Source organism: Rhinolophus sinicus, linkage group LG05 (assembly GCF_036562045.2).
Source record: "Rhinolophus sinicus isolate RSC01 linkage group LG05, ASM3656204v1, whole genome shotgun sequence".
NCBI lineage: Eukaryota > Metazoa > Chordata > Mammalia > Chiroptera > Rhinolophidae > Rhinolophus > Rhinolophus sinicus.
The window spans coordinates 116394615-116416847 of record NC_133755.1 but is presented as its reverse complement, the minus strand read 5'-3'; the positions used below and the strand labels follow the sequence as shown (position 1 = coordinate 116416847).

General features: G+C 41.5%; 1 protein-coding gene across 5 annotated transcripts in view; it reads right to left on the bottom strand.

Moving 5' to 3' along the window:
* The window catches only part of BCKDHB (branched chain keto acid dehydrogenase E1 subunit beta), a 218947-nt gene extending 203248 nt beyond the window's left edge, over nucleotides 1-15699 (bottom strand). For all 5 annotated transcript variants that reach the window (XM_019729566.2, XM_074333225.1, XM_019729567.2 and 2 more), the window contains exon 1: nucleotides 15455-15699. In XM_019729566.2, coding sequence (XP_019585125.1) covers nucleotides 15455-15650 — 196 coding nt within the window. In that variant the 5' untranslated portion in view covers nucleotides 15651-15699. The remainder of the gene's footprint in view (nucleotides 1-15454) is intronic.
* Nucleotides 15700-22233: the final 6534 nt, after the last annotated feature.

The window sequence follows — 22233 nt, the reverse complement described above, 5'->3', positions numbered from 1 at the left end:
TACTCTCACATTGGGATTTGGGCTCTAACATCATTTGGGAGGGACACAAACATTTCTTCCGTAGTACTGCCTCCTCATTTGTACTCTTTCACCCTTACCCCTCCAAGTCATTCATCAATGCTGTAATGTGAGTCCTAAAAAGCAATTACTCCTTTGCTCAAAGTCCTTAAGAGCCTCTGACTGAACCTGGAATAAAGCCCCATCCTCTCCATGTCCACAGGCCCTGTTTGATCTCATCACTGTCCACCTCTAGTCCCATTCTGCATGACTGTCCCCAAAGCTCACCACTCGAGTGTTCTCTCAGGTCTACCAAACCAAGATCCCTGCCACCTCAGTATGTTCACACAAGCCGATCCCTCTGCCTGGCACCCACTTCACACCTCCGTGAATACTCCTTTTTGATCCCTTTAAAGCTTGGTTAAATGTTACTTCTTCTTAGGGGCTGTCACATCTCTATCACCCTCCTTCCATCAGATGGTGTACAGCAATTAGGATTGATTTAAGTAGGCATTTACTTGCTATTTTTCATCCATTTCCTTCACTAGAATTCAAATTCCCTGAGGACAGGCCCATCTCCATATCCCTAAGCACCTAGCAAAGTTTGGCATCCAGGAGAAAACAAAATGCATAGAATGAATGAATAAACAAGTCTACACATATATACAATGCCTGAAATCAACAGCAGGGAGAGGCCCAGATTTGCTGTTCCTGGAGAGCAACACGGGGTGATGAAGGGAGCAAAGACATGGGCGTATGGCAGGCCTGGCCTGGAATCTGGGATGCTATTTACACACTGTGTGACTTTGGGAAATGTTGTCATGCAGCAGCCTAACCGTCTGTCCCATCGTGCCTACCCCTAAAGAAAGAAGAGTCTCACAGAGACTCTTTCAGGGACTTTGTTTCACACCTTATGTCTCCCTGTTTGGCCCCAAAAGATGGCTGGATAGCCAATGACGGGTAAGATTCTCCACGGGGAGAAAGACCTAAGCCAGGCAGTCACGTGGGGACCACCTGGAGAACTCACGGGGTCGATAGAGGTGGGCACGGCCCCCCACCTTCCCCCGTCTAAGGAGAGCTTCTGCCTATGTGGCTATATTCCTTCCCACAACCTGCTTAGGAAGTGATTCAATGATGTGATAACATCAGTTTTCCTTCTATTCTTATCAATAAGTTTCAGCATAAAGGTTTTCTCCCTGGGGAGGCACATACCACAATTATTAAGACATCCTGGGACTTTCGTTTCTGGCTGCTTGTAGGCACGGGTGATTAGTTTGAATCAGTTTTTTGGTATGATGTATGAGACTCACAGACCGCGGAGAAAACAATGCTACTTCCTGTGTGTACATCAATAAAAGCCACAAGGTGGCCTGATTCGGGGCTCTCAGTCCTTTGAGGCTGTGAGACCCTTGGCCCCTATTGCACACATTTCTTGATTTTTGTTTCTTTTTTAACCCTTTGCCGCCCCTTCTCATTCTCTTACTGCCCGTGTTGCACTGGACATGACATCTGGCGCCCAACATGGGGCTGGAGGAGGGAAGGACGACTACAAGTCGACATTAACCGGTGGAGTCACTGCAAGGACCCCGGGCATCCATCACGACAACTACCTAATAAGGAGGTAGGGAAGGTCCCGGAGAATTTAACCAAGGAAAAGGGGAGTTGGAAAAAAACTTACTAAACCCCTTTGTATGTGAGAGTGTGATTGTGTGAATAATTGATCTTAGCTCCACGGCCTCGGCTACGGAGCTTGTATGGGCTCTAATCTGCAGTTTCATGGTCACATCATAAGGCAAAATGGTGATCCGGTGCTTAGCCAACCAGGCTCGGGGCTTATACAAGTAAACCATAGCCAAGACAGACCTTCAAGTCCCGCGAGGGACGCGGCCAGACAAGCATCAGAGTGAACTTGAAGTAAAAGCTCTTTTCTTTGCTCTTTTCTTTTACTAACATGGGCAATGTTGAGAGTAAATATAGACCTTATATTTGCCTGCTTAAACAACTTAAGAAGGGAAAACATAAAACCTCAGAAAAGAAAGTAGAGGAACTTCTTAAGGTGACTGAAACTCATTGTTTCTGGTTTCCAAACCTTGAAACACTTGATTTAGATCAATGGGAGGAAGTCAGACGAGACCTCCGTAACTTACATTCCAAAGGGGTTTCTTTGCCCAATTCAATCTGGGAAACATGGGAACTAGTTCATTCAGCTTTGGAACCTCTTCAGACAGACTCAGAGGAGGAGATGGAAAGAGAGATAGAGGACCAGATAGGGGAGAGGGAGGATAGAGAAGATGAAGTCCCAAAATCATTATATCCAAACTTGGGAGACTGTTTAAAGGACAATTGTCCTGCTCCCACACGCTTGTCTCATTTACCTTCACCACCGCCTTCCTTTAGGGAACAGATGTGGGGGCCTTCAAGATCAGTAGTGAAAAATAACAATCCTTTTCTTTCCAAAAGTGTACCTCCCACACTAAGAAAGGGCACATGCTCTTCATTATCAGCCACAGAGCATGGCATACGCCAGGCCAGGTTAGAAGGGGATGTAGATGCCTTGGCCTTCCCTGTAGTCATTAGGGAACGCGAAGCCCCTACTGAAGAACACCCTGACGGGATTCAGGAGGCAGTTCATGAACCTTTTTCTTTCAAATTACTCAAAGAATTAAAACAGGCAGTTTTGCAATTTGGACCTACTTCACCTTATACTGTAGGCCTCCTTAGAGGCATTGCTGATGGCAATCGGCTGATTCCTGTAGATTGGAATGCGTTAGCAAAAACCTGTCTGGCCCCTTTTCAATTTTTACAATTCAAAACCTGGTGGATTGATGGTACAGAGACTCAGGGAAGACATAATCAAACTTGTAATCTTGATATCACTCAGGACCAATTATTAGGAAAAGGAGATTGGGTAGATACACAAGATCAATTGGGGATGGAAGACCAAGCTATTGATCAATCAAAACAGATTTGCCTGACGACATGGAAAAAGATAGAGGTGGAAGGCAAAGCTCCATCTTCTTTCCAGAAGATTTTACATGGTCCACAGGAACCTTACTCAGATTTTATCGCTCGCTTACAAGAAGCTATTAACAAACGGGTGACTAATTCTCCAGCAGCAGATATAATTTTACAAATTATGGCTTATGAAAATGCTAATGAGGGTTGTAAACAGGCTATTGGAGCTCAGAAAGGAAAAACTGATGTCATGGGATATCTTCGATTATGCCAGGAGTAGGAACAGAACAATTCAAGGCCACTATGTTGGCTCAGGAAATTACAGGATTTACAAAAGGAAAAAACAGGTTCACAGGCACCTGTTATAATTGTGGAAAAACAGGGCACACTAAAAGGGAGTGCCATAAGAAAATTCTCCACCACAGAATTCCTCTGTTCCCCAGGGTCTTAAACAACCCGGGATTTGCCCTCGATGCAAGAAAGGAAATCATTGGGCATCAGAATGTAAATCATCATATCACAAAGATGGAACACTCCTTAAGGGAAATGGGAGGCAGGGCCAGCCCCAGGCCCAGACAATAACTGGGGCATATGTGAGTCAGGCGATGCCTCAAAATTACCAGGCTGTGCCTCCTCCCCAAAATTATCAGTACAACAATTAACTCCTGCCACCGAGGGAAGTGCTGCAAGAGACATCTGCACAACTCAAGATATTCTGCTGCTTCCAGGGGAAACCCCCTTCGTGTGCCCACGGGAATAATTTGACCAATCCCTCCAAATACAGTCGAACTTCTCCTTGGTCGTTCAAGCTTAACATCAAAAGGAGTTACAGTCCACACTGGCATAATTGATCCAGACTATGAGGGAGAGATTCAAATTATAAGGTCTCTTCCGTTCCCTGGTCAGCTGAAAAGGAGGAATGAGTTGCTCAACTCCTTTTCACCCCCTATCCCCCCCAGGAAAAAAGGGAACACAAAAAAGAGGAACTGGGGGATTTGGAAATACCGGTCTGGCAGGTATTTTTCTAGCAGGAAAAATATCAGGAATCCGTCCAGTTTGTCAAATTGAAATACAAGGTAAAAAATTGAAGGGTCTTTTAAATACAGGAGCTGATGTTCCTATAACTAGCTCTCAGTAATGGCCAGTGAACTGGCAAGTCCAGGAGCCCAACATTAATATCGTTGGGGTGGGCCGAGACTCAGGTTTGTATCAAAGTGTTCGCATTCTTTCTTGCTTCGGATCTGAGGGACAAAAGGGATTTTTACAACCTTATGTTGCTGACATTCCAGTGAATTTATGGGGTCGAGATCTGCTCACTCAATGGGAAGCAGAAATCTGGATATCCCCTGGACAATATAGTCCTCAAAGTCAAAATATGATGAGTCATATGGGCGATCAGCCAGGAAAAGGTTTAGGAAAATTGAATCAGGGAATCACTCAACCTATACAGCACTCCTCTCAACAAGGATGTGAGGGACTGGGATTTAAATCAGAAAATCAGGAGCCTTTTATGTAGGGGCCACTGTTGCAGAACTGTGGACTCTTACAGTTCTTAAATGGATTAATAACAAGCCTCTTTGGATAGGACAGGGTCCCCTCTCAAAAAAAAAAAAAAAAAAAAAATTGGAGGCTTTGACAGAATTAGTACAAAACCAATTAGAACAAGATCATACAGAGCCCTCCACTAGTCCATGGAATTCGCCTATGTTTGTGATAAAAGAAAAATCAGAAAAATGGCGAATGTTCACTGATTTGCGAACTATTAATGCTCTAATCGAACCTATGGGTCCTTTACAGCCTGGACTCCCACAACCGTCCATGATTGCTAAAAATTGGCCATTAGTAATAATAGACTTACAGGATTGTTTTTATACTACCTCCTTACATCCTTAAGACTGCCCTAGATTTGCATTTTCAGTACCTTCTATAAATAACAAAAAACCTATCAAAAGATATCAATGGAAAGTTCTTCCACAGGGAATGCTTAATAGCATATATATATAATTTGCCAGTTTTTTGTAGCTCGAGCTGTTTTGCCAGTTAGAGAAAAATTTCCAGATTGTTGTATCATTCACTATATGGATGACATTCTCTGTGCTGCATCTTCTACAGAGATTTTAGCTAATTGTTTTAAGTTACTCCAGGAACAGCTCAAGTCAGAAGGTCTCTGTATTGTTACTGATAAGATTCAAACTACCACCCCTATACAATATCTAGGAGCTATAGTAGATAGACAGACCATCCGGCCTCAAAAAGTACAAATTCGGAAAGATCAAATCTCTACATTAAGTGAATTACAAAAATTATTGGGAGATATTAATTGGCTACGTCCAACTCTGGGAATTCCCACTTGTGCTCTCAGTAATTTATTTGGTCCTTTGCGGGGCCCCCCTCAACTGGATAGCCCCCACATCCTAACTCCTCAAGCCAACAAAGAGTTAGAATCAGTTGGAAAAAAAATTCACTATGCTCAAGTTCAACGTATTGATCCCTTTTTGCCTTCACAAATTTTAATTTTCCCCACTCTACATTCGCCTGTGGCGGTCATTATTCAACAAAATGACCTGGTAGAGTACCTGTTTCTGCCTAACAACTTCGTTAAGTCACTCCCAAGTTATATAAAATTAACCTCAGAACTCATATCACCAGGGTGCTTCATTTAAATGGACAAAGAACCAAGTAAAATAGTAGTTCCTTTCAAAAACAACAAATAACACATTTAAACATTCTTTCTGAATCTTGGCAAACTGCTATTTTTTAATTTTTTGGAGTAACTGACAATCATTATCCAAAAAACAAGTTAGTCCAGTTTCTTCTAAAAACTAAATGATTTTACCTAAAAAGCTTGGACCAACCCCTATTCCACAGGGTATCACAGTTTTCACTGACATATCTAGTAAGGGTAAGGCAGCCATTGTCAGTGAAATGGACCAACAATTCATACAAACTAATTGTGCCTCTACACAAATAGCAGAATTGGTAGCTGTTCTAATTGCTTTAAAAAAATTTTACTGAGCCTTTAAATATTGTTTCTGATTCTGCCTATGTTGTACATACAGTACAAAACATTGAGACGGCGTCTTTATCTTATAATTCAAACCCGTCTCTCCAACTTCTTTTTAATCAACTCCCAACAGGTGGTAAGAAACCGTCATCATCCATTTTTAATTACACATATTCACTCTCATACCCTTTACCAGGACAATTGATGCGTGGCAATGCTATTGCTGATTCATTAGTAGCAAGTGCCCTGGTTACCACGGCAACCCATTTTCATTCTCTGACTCATGTGAATACCGGCGGCCTCTGGGCCCGCTTTCCTATTACTTATAAACAAGCTCAACAGATTGTACAAACCTGTCCAACTTGTCAAATCCTTAATGCCCCACAGGAGTGTCCTGAAGGGGCCAATCCCCGAGGTTTAGTTCCCAATGCTATCTGGCAGATGGATGTGACTCATGCCCCTTCTTTTGTCCATGTTACTGTTGATACTACCTCTGGCTATCTCACCGCCACTGCGCAAACCGGTGAGACCACCAAACACTCCTGACACCATTTACTTACCTGTTTTTCAATCATGGGGCTTCCTCAAGTGATTAAAACAGATAATGGCCCTGCTTATAACAAAATTTACAAAGTTCTGTGAACTGTGGAAAACTAATCACACCACAGGAATTCCTTATAATCCACAAGGCCAAGCCACTGTTGAATGTGCTAATTGTACTTTGAAAAGACAACTTCAAAAACAAAAAGGGGGAGACAGCAAGGATCCGCCACAAGTTCAGCTAGCTAAAGCCATGTTTATTTTAAATGTTTTAAATTATTCTGGCTCCAGCACAGAACCGCACCTTGGGCACACAGCTACTGAAAGACATTTTAACAATCTCTATAGTCCTAAAGCTTTGGAGAATGTGCCCATTTGGTGGAAAGATATCCAAACTAATCAATGGCAGTTAGGAACTTTGTTAACATGGGGACAAGGTTATGCTTGGGTTTCTCCAGGACCAAAAGAATGTCCTTTGTGGGTGCCCAGTCAGTGTACTAAACCATATCATAAACAACACACCGAAGACCAGTCTGACAGTCAACAGCAGGAAGAACCAACAACAGCAGAGCCAGTATAGATGGCTGCAACCATTTACAAGGTCTGAAACATTGAGGACCGTCTACCATGGAGATGTCCTGTGTCACATCTCAGCCTTCCGCTTCTTATCATCAGTCTAACCTGCCACCACCCCCGTTGGCTGTTGTTCCATCACCAGATCCTGGGCCTTATAGTACCTCATGCCAGCCTATTCCTGTAACATCAGTGTCACCATCAATTAAGACACCTGAATCAAGAGCTACTGCACTTCCAACTTGGAGGCAACTGATGAAGTTGTCCCAGGAAGCGGAAAAAAGATTCATCAAAGAAAAAATTCCCAAATCTGATGCCAATATGTTGGTATCCATTATGGCAGTGCTTTCTATTGCAAGTTGCCTTCCATTAAGTGTTAAAGCTGATAATTTTACTTATTGGGCTTATATCCCTAACCCACCATTACTAACCCCTGTGACCTGGCATGATGACCCTCCTTTAATTTATATTAACGATAGTTCCTGATTCCCAGGACGGGAGGGTCAAAGAGGCCCAGAATTTCCTGAAGAAAAAGGCCGAGAATTTACATTCTCCAGCCATACATCTCTAGGGTATCTGTATACCCCTCTTTGTATTGGTCTATTCTTTCATGTGTTTCTTTGATAGATCATGCCTGGGTAATTCCAAGAGGATGAGAAAATGATACATATAAAGATTTGTTTATGATCTCTGGGAAAGGATTTTTAAAACAACAATTAAGTACTCATAGCTTTCCTCCACTTATACCTTCTTGTCTTCAAAATAGTGACATCATTAATAATCAGTCTAGGGTCCACTGGGAAGAGTGCCAAGGGACCATGGACTGTATATTGTTTAACAATAACTATGGAACTGTGATTGACTGGGGCCTTTATGGGGCTTCAATTAACAGCTGTTCACGATTAATGTGTACTGGACATAGATCTCTGAGTGACTTGTTGTCTGGAGATGGATATCCAAGAATCGTTAAATCAACATATAATGTCCCCATCTCTTGGAGGGATAGGGCTCTTGCTCCTCCTCAACTAAAAATGATTAAACCCACCTGAGGCCCATTTCAAAAGACCATATGGAAAGTAGTCTTGAGTCTTGGACAAAATCAGATATGGAAAGGTAATAGTTCCCAAAAAGAAATAAATCTATACACTTTCCGGCTTCAAAAAACAAAAACATTTTATTTACAAACATGTCTCAAGACTCCTTTTGTATTCCTAGTAGGAACTATTATTGTTGATCAAACCTCAAAATTAGTTAAATGTTCTCAATGTCGATTGTATACCTGTATTAATTCTTCCATTTATAATGCCTCCAGTGATAATATTGTGACTTAAAAAAAAAGACGGGGGCTATGGCTCCCTGTTCAGGCCATGCGGGTGTGGGAAGGTTCCCCCACAGTCCATATTATTCTTCAATTTTTTCATCAGATCTTACATAGAACCAAAAGATTTATTGGACTCTTTACTGCGGCTATTATGGGAATAATTGCTATAACCACAGTCGCTGCCGTTTCTGGAGTAGCTCTACACCAAACGGTACAGACCACTGAATTTGTACAAAAATGACATAAAAATGCTAGTAAATCTTGGAATCAACAAGTTAAAATAGATCAGGAAATTAAAGTTAGATTAGATGATTTAGAAACTACTGTTGTATTTCTTGACGATCAATTGGAAAATCTCCATACTATGATTACTTTAAAATGTGATTGGAATATATCTACCTATTGTGTAACCCCTTTTTCTTATAATCAAACTCGTACCCAGTGGTCTGAGGTACGAGCCCATCTCCTGGGGCATATGCCTAATCTCACTATGGACATTTTACAACTGCAACAAGAAGTTGATCAGATGTCTAAGGCCAAGCTTCAACTCCTCCCTGGAGAGGAGGCACTTTCTGCGGCTGCAGAAGGATTTTCTACTTCAAACCCTGTCAATAGGATAAAGATTTTGAGTGGAGGGTTTGCGTGTGCTATTGTCATTCTGTTTACTGTTTTATGTTTATTTTGTTTAGTCCTCAGAAATGGACAAACAGCCCTCCGACGGGCAATGAATGAAGAATCCACGAGATCTGTGCTTCTCATGCTTCAAAAACAAAAAGGGGGAGATGCTGTCACGCAGCAGCCTAACCGTCTGTCCCCTCATGCCTACCCCTAAAGAAAGAAGAGTCTGTGAGATGGATCCTTTCAGGAACTTTCTTCACCTTTGTGCTTACACCTTATGTCTCCCTGTTTGGCCCCAAAAGATGGCTGTATAGCCAATGACGAGTAAGATTCCCCATGGGGGGAACGACCTAAACCAGGCACAGTTGTGTGGGAACCACCTGGAGAACTCATGGGATCGATAGAGGTGGGCACGGCCCCCCACCTTCCCCCGTCTAAGGAGAGCTTCTGCCTATGTGGCTATATTCCTTCCCACAACCTGCTTGGGAAGTGATTCAATGATGTGATAACATCAGTTCTCCTTCTATTCTTATCACTAAGTTTCAGCATAAAGGTTTTCTCCCTGGGGAGGCACATACCACAATTATTAAGACATCATGGGACTTTCAATTCCGGCTGCTTGCAGGCACGGGTGATTGGTTTGAATCAGTTTTCTGGTATGATGTATGAGACTCACAGACAGTGGAGAAAACAATGCTACTTCCTGTGTGTACATCAATAAAAGCCACAAGGTGGCCCAATTCAGGGTTCTCAGTCTTTGAGGCTGTGAGACCCTTGGCCCCTATTGCACAAATTTCTTGATTTCTGTTTCTTTTATAACCCTTTGCCGCCTCTTTTCATTCTCTCACTGCCCGTGTTACACTGGATGCGACAAGGAAAGATACTTAACTGTTGACATTCAGCTTGCTCCTCTCTAAAACAGGGATAATATCCAATGTATAGGGCAACTGTGAGAATTCAGTGAGGTAGTTACTATCAAATGTCTACCACTTATTGACCATCTGTTCTGTGCTGCTTCTCTTCCATTTCCCCTAGTTAGGGAGACCAATTCCAGCATAACTGGCACCAGTAATCATAAGGATTATCTCTTTGAGTCCCCTCTGTATTGCTCTGAGGCAATACAGATGAAGAAAGCTTCTGAAGACTGACAAACTTGGGCAACGTCACAATGAAAAGTCGGAAAGTGAGGTTCAGATTTCGGCATGTCCAACTAAAGGACCCCACCCAACTCTTAACTTCTTTCCAATATTGCCTCTAGAATGTTGCCATCTTCCACAACAATGGCAAAAATGGGATTAGGAAAAGTATGAATCAAGTTCCCTGATTATAAATTAAATAGAGAAGAAACTTGAAGTTGGGTAAATCACAATGAAAGAGAAGGACTGTAGTGTCTACTCAAATGAGATGCAAAAGCAGCAGCAGATTTGGGGAAAGCCAGGTTTGAGGTAGAGTTAAGAGGGAGCCAAGTGCTATGTGTAGAAACTGAAGCATGTACAAAAGATGCAAAGGTAGAAGAGCAGAGTGCTTAGAAGAATGGCCTCTTGAAGCCAGACTGAGCCAGACAACTTAAAAAGGAAGCTTGGCTCCACTTCTTACAAGTGGGGTGACCTAGGGAAGTTGAAATGTCAAAAAATAGAACTTTAACCTCTTTGTGTCTGTTACTTCATCTGTAAAACATGGATCATAATAAAATGTCTATCACAGCACTGTTATTATATATGAGGATTAAATGAACTGATACATTTAAGGCACTCAGAACAGTGTCTGGCACATGATGGACACTGGCAAGTATCGATCATTATTATCATTCTGTGGGGTACAACAGAAAGGTTTGGGTGAGCAGTAATAAAGTGAGTGAGAACAAGGAAATACAGACTTGGAAGAGAAAAGAGGAAGGATACACATTTGAGACAATTCTGAGTAAGACTGGGGAAAAGCGACATGGAGAGATCTAGTCTCAAGGGTTCCCAACTTTGACATAGTTGTTTTGGTGGCAGATTAGCACTCAGACTAGCCTTCCTCATAGTGCTTTACTCCACAACATTTCCATGCTATAGGCTGAATGTCTATGTCTCCCCAAATTCATATGTTGAAACTAATCCCTAATGTACGGTGTTAGGAGGTGGGGCCTTTGGGAGGTGATTAGGTCATGAGGGCATAGCACTCATGAGACCTCAGAGAGCTCTCCCACCCCTTCCACAACGGGAGTACACAGTGAGAAGAGGGCAGTCTGAGAACAAGGGAGCTCACCAGACAAGAATCTGCCAATGCCTTGATCTTAGACTCCCCAGCTTCCAGACTGTGAAAAACAAATTTGTTGCTTGTAAGCCACTCAGTCTATAGTATTCTTGTTATAGCAGCCTAAACAGACTAAGACATCAAGTCAACAAATCAAAAATCTAAGTCATCCCCAATCTCCCTCAGAAAACATGCTTCTCCTCCAGCACTCCTCATTTGTATCAGAGATACCACTTCTCTTATCATCATCCTTTTAGCCTCCCAGGCTGAAAATGTCAAGTCACCTTTGATACCCCTTTCCCTCACCCCCCACAGTGCCAAATCTGGTAATTCCTCCAAAACATACAACAATTCCCACTGGCACTCTCCAAGTTCAAACAATGATATCCTCTAATGTGGACAATTACAATATCCTTCTGACTGATTTCTCTGCCACCTTACCTTCCCCTCAATGATCCACTCTATAAACTTTCCTAATCATGTAACATGAGCACATCTCAAGTCACTTTCTTGCCTAAAAACATTCAATGGCCATCCACAGTCCAAAGAACAAAGTCCAAACTTAAATGTAATTCATCCAGCACATGTAGGCTATATTGGAGATATTCAAGCTTTGCTCTCCCCCAACTTTTATTCTGGCTTCCGAGGCCTCCATTGGCCTTTCCAAACTTATTTCCTACCCCTCATCCTTTTCCTCCAAACTCATTATTTTCCATTCCTCATATTAAGCCCCTGCTTTCTAACCTCTCTACTCATGTTCTGTTCCCTACAAACTCTAATACCGGAAAGAAGACTCTTCAGTCTACTCCACCTTTGGTCTTTGGCAGCCACCTATTTCCCCCTACTCAGCATATCCCAACCACAATGGCCTTCTCAGTCACACAGCACAGGCTCCCTCCACTTCAGGGCACCTGTCCTTGTCTGGCCTTGTTTCTTCCTTTCTTCCTTGTTCCACCCTGATCTTTGTAGAGGTGATTCCTTTGTCATTCCTCACAATGGGGCTTAAACGTCACCTCCTCAGAGTGGACCCTAACCACCACTCTATTTTAACTAGTCCTTTTCATGTGTCAAAATAACCAAAAGAATGAAAATACTCTGTAGCACCTATGAAAGGCAGAAAGCTAATATCATCATTAATATCTTTAATACAAAAAACGGTAGTACAAAACTACAGTTGACCCTTGAACTGCATGGGTCCACTTAGACGTCAATTTTTTTCAATAAATACAGCGGGCCCTTTGTATCCTCCGGTTTTGCATTCTTGGATTCAACCAACCGCAGAGAGAAAACATTGTTTTTGTATTTCCAACCATGGATCCAAAATGCTGTTAAATAATGTGTGTGCGCACATACAATTCTGACACTAATTCCATTGTGGGTGTGTTTTTAACACACTACCGAGCGATTCTGTGATACCAGCTGGATGTCCTAAAATTTAACTCAATTCTATGACTATCTACCTAGAGGTTACATCAGATTCCAGAGCTTAAGGGCTCAGTCCCACAAAACTGCCCCCTCCCCCCAATTCAGATGACAATCGCAAGTTCAGGTTGTCACCTGTGCTTCTGATTAACCAGCTAAAGATCAGAGTTTCCCACAACCCCCTCCTTGGGTTCAATTAATTTGTTAAACCAGCTCCCAGAACTCAGAGAAACATTTTACTTACTAGATTGCGGGATATAACTCAGGCACAGCCAGATAGAAGAGATGCATAGGGCAAGTATTGTGTGAAGGGGTGAGGAGCTTCCATGCTCTCTGAGCACACCATTCTCCCAGAATCTCCATCTGTTCACCAACCCAGAAGCTCTCTGAGTCCTGTCCTTTTGGGTTTTTATGGAAGCTTCATTAAATGGGCATGATGATTAAACCATGGGCCAGTGGTAATTTATTCAATCTCCAGTCCCTCTTCCCTCATCAGAGGTCAGGGAGATGGAATTAAAAGTTCCAGACTTCTAATCACAGGGTTGGTTCTTCCATAGACCAAGATCCCATCCTTAAGTGATTTAGGAACTTTCAAAAAACAACATTAACATAACAAAAGATACTTTTACTGCTCCCTTCACAGGAAATTTCAAGGGTTTTAGGAGCTCTGCCAGAATTGGAACAAAAACCAAACATGTATTTTTTTATTATGAATCACATCACAATACACCTGCGATTTTAGCATAACACCCATGGGAGTATAAACTGGTAATTTGAACTAAGCATTAAAAATCCATTGAAGTGTTCATATCTTTGAGTCAGAAATATCCCTGGAACTTTAACCTAAAGAAATAATCTCAGATACATAAAATATATGAAATGTTTCTATCTGCATTATTTGTAACATTGCAAAACTGTAACAACTAAAGCATAACGGCAATTAAAGTTTCATTTATTGCTGAGTGCTTCTTAGCTAGTTGTCAGAGACTGTGTTAAGTACATCATACACATTATCCTTATTTAGTCCTCATAACAATCTTCTGAAGTAGGTCTTATTATTAATTCCTTATTTATAAAGAAATTGAAACTTAAAGAGGTTAAGTGATGAGTCCACAGTTACAGAAGTAGGGCCAAGACTGAACCTAGGACAATCTGATTCTAGGGCAAGATTTTAACCACTCAATTATGAGTGTTTCTACTCCAGAGAACATGTCTTCTAAAGAAGGTTATAAAAACTATATAACAATATGGGAAAATGTTTCTCATTAAATAATGCAGATTATGTTTGTATTAAAACTACAGATATTTAATTCCACTAATTTTATTAGTAGAATAATTTTACTAAACTAGAAGGAAATACCTGGAAGGATACACCTCAAAATGTTAGCAATATTTACAGTAATGGGTGGTGAGATTACTTGCTTTTTTTTTTCACTTTTTCTACTGTCCAAATTATCTATGATGTTTTTATTTCTATAATAAGAATAAACATTAAAACATGATTATCATTGTACTCAAATTTTAGCAATTTAACAATTACATAAGGGGGTTAATAAGGCCTACGCTCAATTTCTCAAGTACTGGGCTAAAGTTTCTTTGCTCTGAAGACAGAATTCGAGGTTCGTGGTGAGAAAAAATTGCTACTATTCACCTTTATGGTATCTACTGTTTCGCAAAACTGGGACACCTCTTTGCAAACTTTTTCTACATGCATTTTAGCACATTGTTTAGAATGGAAGCTCTGGAATCTGAATAATTCCAAAGTTGAAGCTACCACTAACTTACCCACGTAACCTTGGACAAACTATCTCAAGACCTCAGTTAACCTAACTGAAAAATGGGAATGAAAACATTGTTGACATCTTTAAGTTTGTCTTAAGTATTAAATGAGATGAGAATGTAAATTTCTGAGCACAGTGCCTGCCCCAGGTAAGCACTCAATAAATAGTCATTCTTATTATTCACAAGTAAAGACAAACTTCAGCTCTAGCATGTAAGAATTTATTAGACAAGGAAAAGGCAACCGTTTTCTTATTGTTTCCAATGTTCTGATGATGGCACCGGATCTTTTGGAGATTACATAAAACTTGCAGGAAAAAATTGTAAAAGTCATACAACTGTCATACTCTGAGGTGTGTTACGTGTCCTTCTTACCGTTAGAAGCAGGAGATGGCTTCTTCCTCCCTTCACCTACATCGATTACACCTCCTTGGCTAAGTGGCAACCTACCCCAGCACAAGCTCAGTACTAGGCTTAGCTAGGAAACCCGGACTCTCCCATCTCTAGGAAGAACCTATTCTGTGACCTTGGGAAAATCAATTCAGTTACTTACTTCCTCCGTTTTCTCTTACCTGCCAAAGGAGGGGGAAAAATATTTCATTTATATACCGCTGCCAGTAATTAGTGGCCAACCCCTCGACAAGCTGGGACAACACCACCTAAAGCCAGGGTTGGGAAGACAAGGATGGAGAAAGCGAGGCGTTCCCTAGGAACCACCCCTCCACCTCAAGCCCTTCCAAAGCGCAGTGTGTCCTCTCACCCATCTCGAGGGTGCCAAGGGGCTGCCTCTCAAGGGTTGAACGGTCACCAAAACAGAGCGAGGAGGAAACCACAGCCAGACCCTAAGGTAGGACGAGGCTCCAGAGCGCAGGGCAGGGATTATGCCGGGACGCACGATCTGCCTGTCTGCCCCTACCCCGGACCTAGCGGGTGGCATTCCTTGAGTGTGCCCGCCCGCCAGGGAGTCTGAGTTGCAGCGGGAACAGAAAAGGCAGGTCCTAGCTCACCGTACTCCATGGGCTCCGGGTCGGGCTGGAAAGTGAAGTGAGCCACCTGCCGCCTCTGGGCCGCATCCCTGCCGGCAGAGGTGGGCTGCAGGAAGCCCCGCAGCAGCCCCGCACCACGCAGCCGACGCCAATGTCCCTCGGCCCGGGCAGCGCGGAGCCGCAACAGACAGCCAGCAGTCGCCACTACAGCAGCCATCCCTACTCGCCGCCCGGGTGTGCGAGCTGCGCCGCCGCAACTGCCTTCAAGGAGGGCGGAACACCAAGGCAGCTTCCTCATTGGCTGGGCCGAAGGGGCGGGCCCGTGAAACAGAACCATCCGAGTTCCGAATTCAGGGGTGGGAAAGGCGACCAGAAAGGCCTAGCGGGTTTGCCCGTCGTGCGCATGCGGGCGAGGAGCTGGGGGCGTGTGCGAGTGGCAGGTGAGCGCCAATGAGATTGATCCTAGAGGTGGCGCCTCCCCAAAGTCGGCGGAGCGTGCCCGGGACCAGACGCGGATCTGCCGTGTGCCACACTATCCCCGGATTTGTTCTTTTCCAGTGTCATTTACATTGTCAGCTCCGACGGCTTTTTCATGTTAAGATTTATACTTATTATGTCTTTTGACATGTGACCCTTTTTTTATCCTCTCCTGTTCTTCTATATCCTATAAGTAAGGGATGGAACCGTTATTGATTAGCATAGGTTATTGGTTTTTGAGTTTCAGAAAACTTCGGAAATCCCTGCTCAAATCCTCTGCTCTTTATTCAAATCCTCCTTGAATAATTAACAAGTCTGTATAGATTTGTATTGATTGTGTTCTGAATTTAAATGAGAATGAACGAGGAAAACTTAGGTTTCAACCTGCAAATCTCCTTATTAGGAATTGGGTGCATTTTTTGCTCAGGTGCGGTGAAAATGGCTTGACTGGTTTACTCTAATTAGCTTAGAAACCTTGAGAATTTGAGTCATTAAATTTACATTTAAAGTAATCCACTTTGTAAATTTATTTTTAAAAATCCAGATGTTTCAAAGGATACCTTCTTTGTCCATGAATTTACAAATCAGAGTAAAATGTGAAAGGACAAGTGTGAAGTGTTTCCATCAGATGAAGGTAGGAGGGTGGGAAAGGACAGGCCCAAAATTTTGAAGGTCTTCATATGCTGATCTAAGAAATTTGAACCTCCAACGGTAGGCCGTCAGGAACAACAATGAACACCAACAGATTTGTCTGCCCAACAAGTTTTGTTTTTTTTTTTTTTTGAGATTTTCCCCTATTCCCCATCACATCATCTACCTGGTAACCATGGAAATGTCTATGCTTTGAAGTGGGACCCACCTTGCCCACATTTCATTAATACTAAGTTGGGAAACTGTCATTTTCTGGGAATTTTGGAAGTGTAATTTAGAAAGATAGGCAACGTTGCTGTTCATTCTTCAAAATGACTCCTGGCTCACTTACTGTCACTCACCTTCACTACCTGTACAACCTGTACCTCTTTGGACTCAGCTCACTTTTGAACTCTTATATAACAACGTATTTTGTAGTATTTTATCCTTACATGCTGTTACTTGCTCCCATTCAAAGTCCACCAGAGGCATCGAGGAGGCAAGTAGCAAAGGAATTTTGAATTTTATAATAGATTTTAAAGCTAATGGCCAATATGGTAATCGGAGAAAAGAGTTTGAGTTTTAAAGACAGGTTTCTGAGTATTAATCCTCAAGAACCTGAATGACTTAGGGTACAAAATTTATGACTAAAATAAAAGATCAAAAAGAGCATGCTAATTTAAGAGCCAGGTTTTCCCACCTTCTATAGGGGTAGAGCCATAGAACACAAAGAACTGTAGGTGTCTTTCTTTGTAGATGAGCCTGGAAGAGTATCACAGGGTCCTCAAACTTACCACCATGGCATAGCATTTGGAACAGCAAAATGTTTCCCTCATATGCCAAAAGAGATGCAGATATGGCATCAGCATCCAGGAAACTTGAGGAGGCCCAGAATGATAAGGGACTTGTATCTGGAATACATTTTGGAAAAACCCTTAAACTTAACAATAAAAAGATAAATTACCCAGTTAACAAATAGGCAAAGACTCCCATTCATTGGTGGCGGTAATGCAAAATGGTACACTATCTTCCACCTTACAAGATAGTTTAGCAGTGTCTTATAAAATTACACACTCTTACTATATGATCCAACAATCTACTCCTTAGTATTTACCTAAAGGAGTTAAAAACTTATGCCCACACGAACACCAGCACACAAATGTTTATCGCAGCTTCATTCATAATTGCCAAAATTTGCCCTCTTTCAGTAGGTGACTTGATAAATAAACTGTGGTACATCCAGACAATGGAATACTATTTGATGTTAAAAAGAAATGATACAAAGTTATGAAAAAAATTACATGGAGGAAGCTTAAATGCATATTACTAAATGAAACAAGTCAATCTGAGAAAGCTACCTACTGTATGATTCCAGCTATGAGATGTGATCAAAAAATACAATCAATGTTTAAATTTTCAAAAATTTATTACAGTAAAAGAGACATTTTCATTAATCCCCCTCAAAATACCCCCCCTCGCTTTGAACACATCCCCTCGTTCTTGCCACTTTCTGAAGCAGTTCTGGAAGTCGTCTTACATGAGTGTCTTTAGTTGTGCTGTTGTGGCTGCCTTGATGTCCTTAATCGATTCAAAACATTTACCTTTCATGGTCATTTTGAATTCGGGGAAGAGCCAGAAGTTGCACGGTGCCAGATCTAGTGAATAAGGTGGATGAAGACACACTGAATGTTTTTATTTGACGGAAATTGCCATACCAGAATCAATGTGTAACACGGAGTGTTGTCATGATGGAGAATGAAGTAAAGACACGCATGAAAAAGGACTTCCAGAACTGCTTCAGAAAGTGGCAAGAATGATGGGATACATGTGTTTGAAATGAGAGGGAGTGTTTTGAGGGGGATTAATGGCAATATGTTTTTACTGTAATAATTTTTTTTAAATTTAGACAGTCACCTATTTGTTGATCACACCCCATATAAGACATTTTGGAAAAGCAAAAACTATAGGACAGTAAAAAGATTGTTTTTCAGGATTTGGGGTGGGGAGAGGGATGAATAGACACAGCACAAAGGATTTTTAGGGCAGTGAAACTATTCTGTATGATACTGCAATGAGACATTCATGACATTGTACAGCTGTCAAAGCCCACACAGTCTGTAAAACACCAAGAACAAACCCTGATATAAACTATAGACTTTAAGTGACAATGATGTGTGGGTTTACTGATCAACGAAAAGTACCATGCTAGAATGGAATGTAAATAGTGGGAAGTCTGTGTTCCCGTGAGGGCAAGGGGCATACAGGAACTCTTTGTACTTTTTGCTAATTTTTTCTGTGAATGTAAAACTGCTCTTAAAATAACTCTATTTTTTTTAATGGGCAAAGGTTTTGAGTAGACATTTCTCCAAAGAAAATATGCAAGTGGACAATAAACATATGAAAAGATGTTTAACATTATTACTCATTAGAGAAATGCACATCAAAACCACAGTGAGATGCCACTTCACATCCACCAGGAAAGCGGAAATAAGACATCTATAACAAGTGTTGGTTAAGATATGGAGCAATTGGGACGCTTATACGTTGCTGAGGGGAATGTAAAATGGTGCAGCTGCTGTGGAAAATAACATATCATTCCTCAAAATGTTAAGCTGATTTATCATATGACCCAGAAATTCCACTCCTAAGTATACACCCAAGAAAAATGAAAACACACAAAACCTGTACACAAATAAATATTCATAGAGCAGCATTGTTCATAGTAGCCAAAAATGGAAACAATCCAAATATCCATCAACTGATATGGATAAACGAGACATAGTATATCGCTACAATGGAATATTACTTGGCAATTAAAAATAAATGAGGTACTGTTACATGGATGAACCTCGAAAACGTTATGCTAAGTGAAAGAAGCCAGTTACAATAAAACACGTAAATTCCATTTATATGAAATGTCCAGAATAGACAAATTAATGGAAACAGAAAATAGATTAGTGGTTGCCAGGGGCTGGAGTAAAGGGGTAACGGGGAGTGACTGCTATTGGGTAAAGAGTTTTTTGGGGGCAGTGATAAAAACGTTCTAAAATTAAAGAATGTGATGGTTGCACAACTTTGTGAATATATATGTTTTAAAAAACCACTGAATTGTACACTACAAGGGTGAATTTAGTGCCATAAAAATTGTGTCTCAGCAGAGCTGTTGTTTAAAAATCAAGTTATAGAAAAATGAGGATATTACATTGGTATACTTAAATACGTGGATTCGGAGATTTACCCCCCTACAGCATGTATATATGCTAGTTCACAGACTACTTGAAATTGGTTTCAGTTCAGGCCTGGGGATACTTAGATGGAAGAACTCCATGACTTTTCTTGCTTTGCTGACTACCACATGGAATGATCCTATTGGGATCATTCTGAAAAGAAAGTCCAAGATAAAGTCACAGCCAGTGTATTTGTTCCCTAGGGCTGCTGTAACAAAGTAGCACAAGATGCATAGAGAAATGTATTGTCCCACAGTTCTGGGTGCTCCGAGTCCAAGATGAAGGTGCTGGCAGAGTTGTGCTCTCTCTGAAACCTATACGGGAATCCTTCCTTGCCTCTTCCTGTCTTCTAGTGGTTTGCGGTCAATCTTTGGTATTCCTTGGCTTACAGCCTTAACCCAATCTCTCCCTGTGTCATCACATGATGTTCTCCTTGTTCTTCCCTTCTTATCTCTGGTATCTTCATGTGGCTTTCTTCTTATAGAGACACCCATGTTGTTGGATGAGGACACCACCTGCTCCTGTATAATTTCCTCTTAACTAATTACATCTGCAACCATTGTGTTTCCAAATAAAGTCACATTCTAAGGTGGTGTTAAGTACTCAGTGTTAGGTTTAACATTTTTGGGGGGACACACAATTCAACCCATAACAGACAAAGACTTGGTGGCAGAATAGAAGCTGAATGATGGATGCTGTTTTAGCCTCAGCGAACTTTCTGGAGATTCTTGTGCCATTAAATGAGTTTTTATAAATTGTTTAATAGATTTTTTCCAATATGACATCCTATGATTTTTAGGAAGAGATAAAGAAATGAGATATTTTGTCTACATAAGATTTTAAAAGTGATGTATTAGTTTTTTAAAAATGTTTGATGGGCTCCCTTGTAGAAAAAGGATTAAATTTGCTATTTGGTTCCAGAATGAAGAACAAGAAACAGAAGAAGCAAATTCCAACTCAATATAAAGAACATATCAAGTAGACTGGGAAATAATGAATTATCTTTCACTGGAGATAGTTGAGTACAGAATGGATGAACACTGTCAGAGAAGACTCTTGAGAGGATTTATGCTTCCTTTAGGAATTGTTTAGGGTCTTTCTAAGTTTTAGAATCTGATTCTACTACTCACTAGTGTGTATTGAGAGCTTTGCATTTGCCAGGCACTATGTTTCAATGAACATTATTTGAAGCCAATCTATGGCTCTAAGTCACATGTTGGCTCTAACCCAACACGTGCGTTATCCTTCTTTCCACCCTTCCCAAACATCCAGGGAACTGCTCTCTGGCTTATGTCCTGCAGGGGCTTGAGTTGCCGTGTGATTAGTCTTTTAGGAACCTGAACCATCTGACATAGACAGAAACCCTGTGAGCAGTCAGTGCAGAAAGGGCATCCTTCAAAGTGGCTTTATCTGACATTTGTGTTCAGCCCAGTGGAAGGATTTAGCTACAAATGATGGCTCAAAATACTGCTCCAGTATTTATATCAGCCTGTATGTATAATGGTTCGGAGAGAGCCACTTAACCTGTAAACAAAAATACATGCCAGCCTGGCAGTAGTGATTTTTTTCTTAATCCCCAGGGTAATGTGTGCTGTTGCCAGGTTTCTATTAGGTTAGTGCAAAGGTAATTGCAGTTTTTGCAATTACTTTTAACCTTTTCAACCGCACTTACTTTTGCACCAACCTAATACAGCCTAAATAAAGTTGTGGCTTACAGAATCATGAATATTGAGACCAAAAGAAATTTTGGAGACCCATATCTAAACTTGCCTCCATTTTTTTTTTTCTGTTGTGACTTTTTATCCATTTAACTTATTTCAAAACTTTGAACAACTGGCACTGCTGAAGGCATTAGAGACTTTGTGAGGATGTTGGGAATGCCTGATGGTAACCCATGTGGCAAAGGAGGGAAGAGAAAAGGGGCAGGTGAGCAGTGGTCACAAATTGTCACCTTGGCAATTTGTTCTCTGCACCATGTAAAACCACCCCTAGACATAGGTAAAATACAAGTCAACCTATGTCACATCTTGGGGGGGAGAGAGAGAGAGAGAGAGAGAGAGAGAGAGAGAGACATCATGCACACATTTAACCTGCACAAATTAAATGAGATTTTAAGCCCTAGACCAGTGGTACTCAACCTTGACTTCACATTAGAATCACATGGGGAGCTTTCAGAACCTTGGTGTCCAGGCCCCATGTGGTAAACTTGAGTGATACTCACAAGTGCTTCCATTCGCTCTGCTTCTCAGAGCCGAGGCAGACTGCACTTCCCCACCCACCTGGAATTAGGCACGGCAACATGACTTGCTTTGCCAATGAATGTACGTACAAGTGTAGAGAACTTCTCCTGGGTGGAAGAATTTAAGAGCTGGTGGCCGATTCTTCATGTATTCTTCCTCTGCCTCAACAGCTAGCGACATTCCAGACACTAGAGCAGCCATCCGTCTGTTCTTGGAGTGACACTAC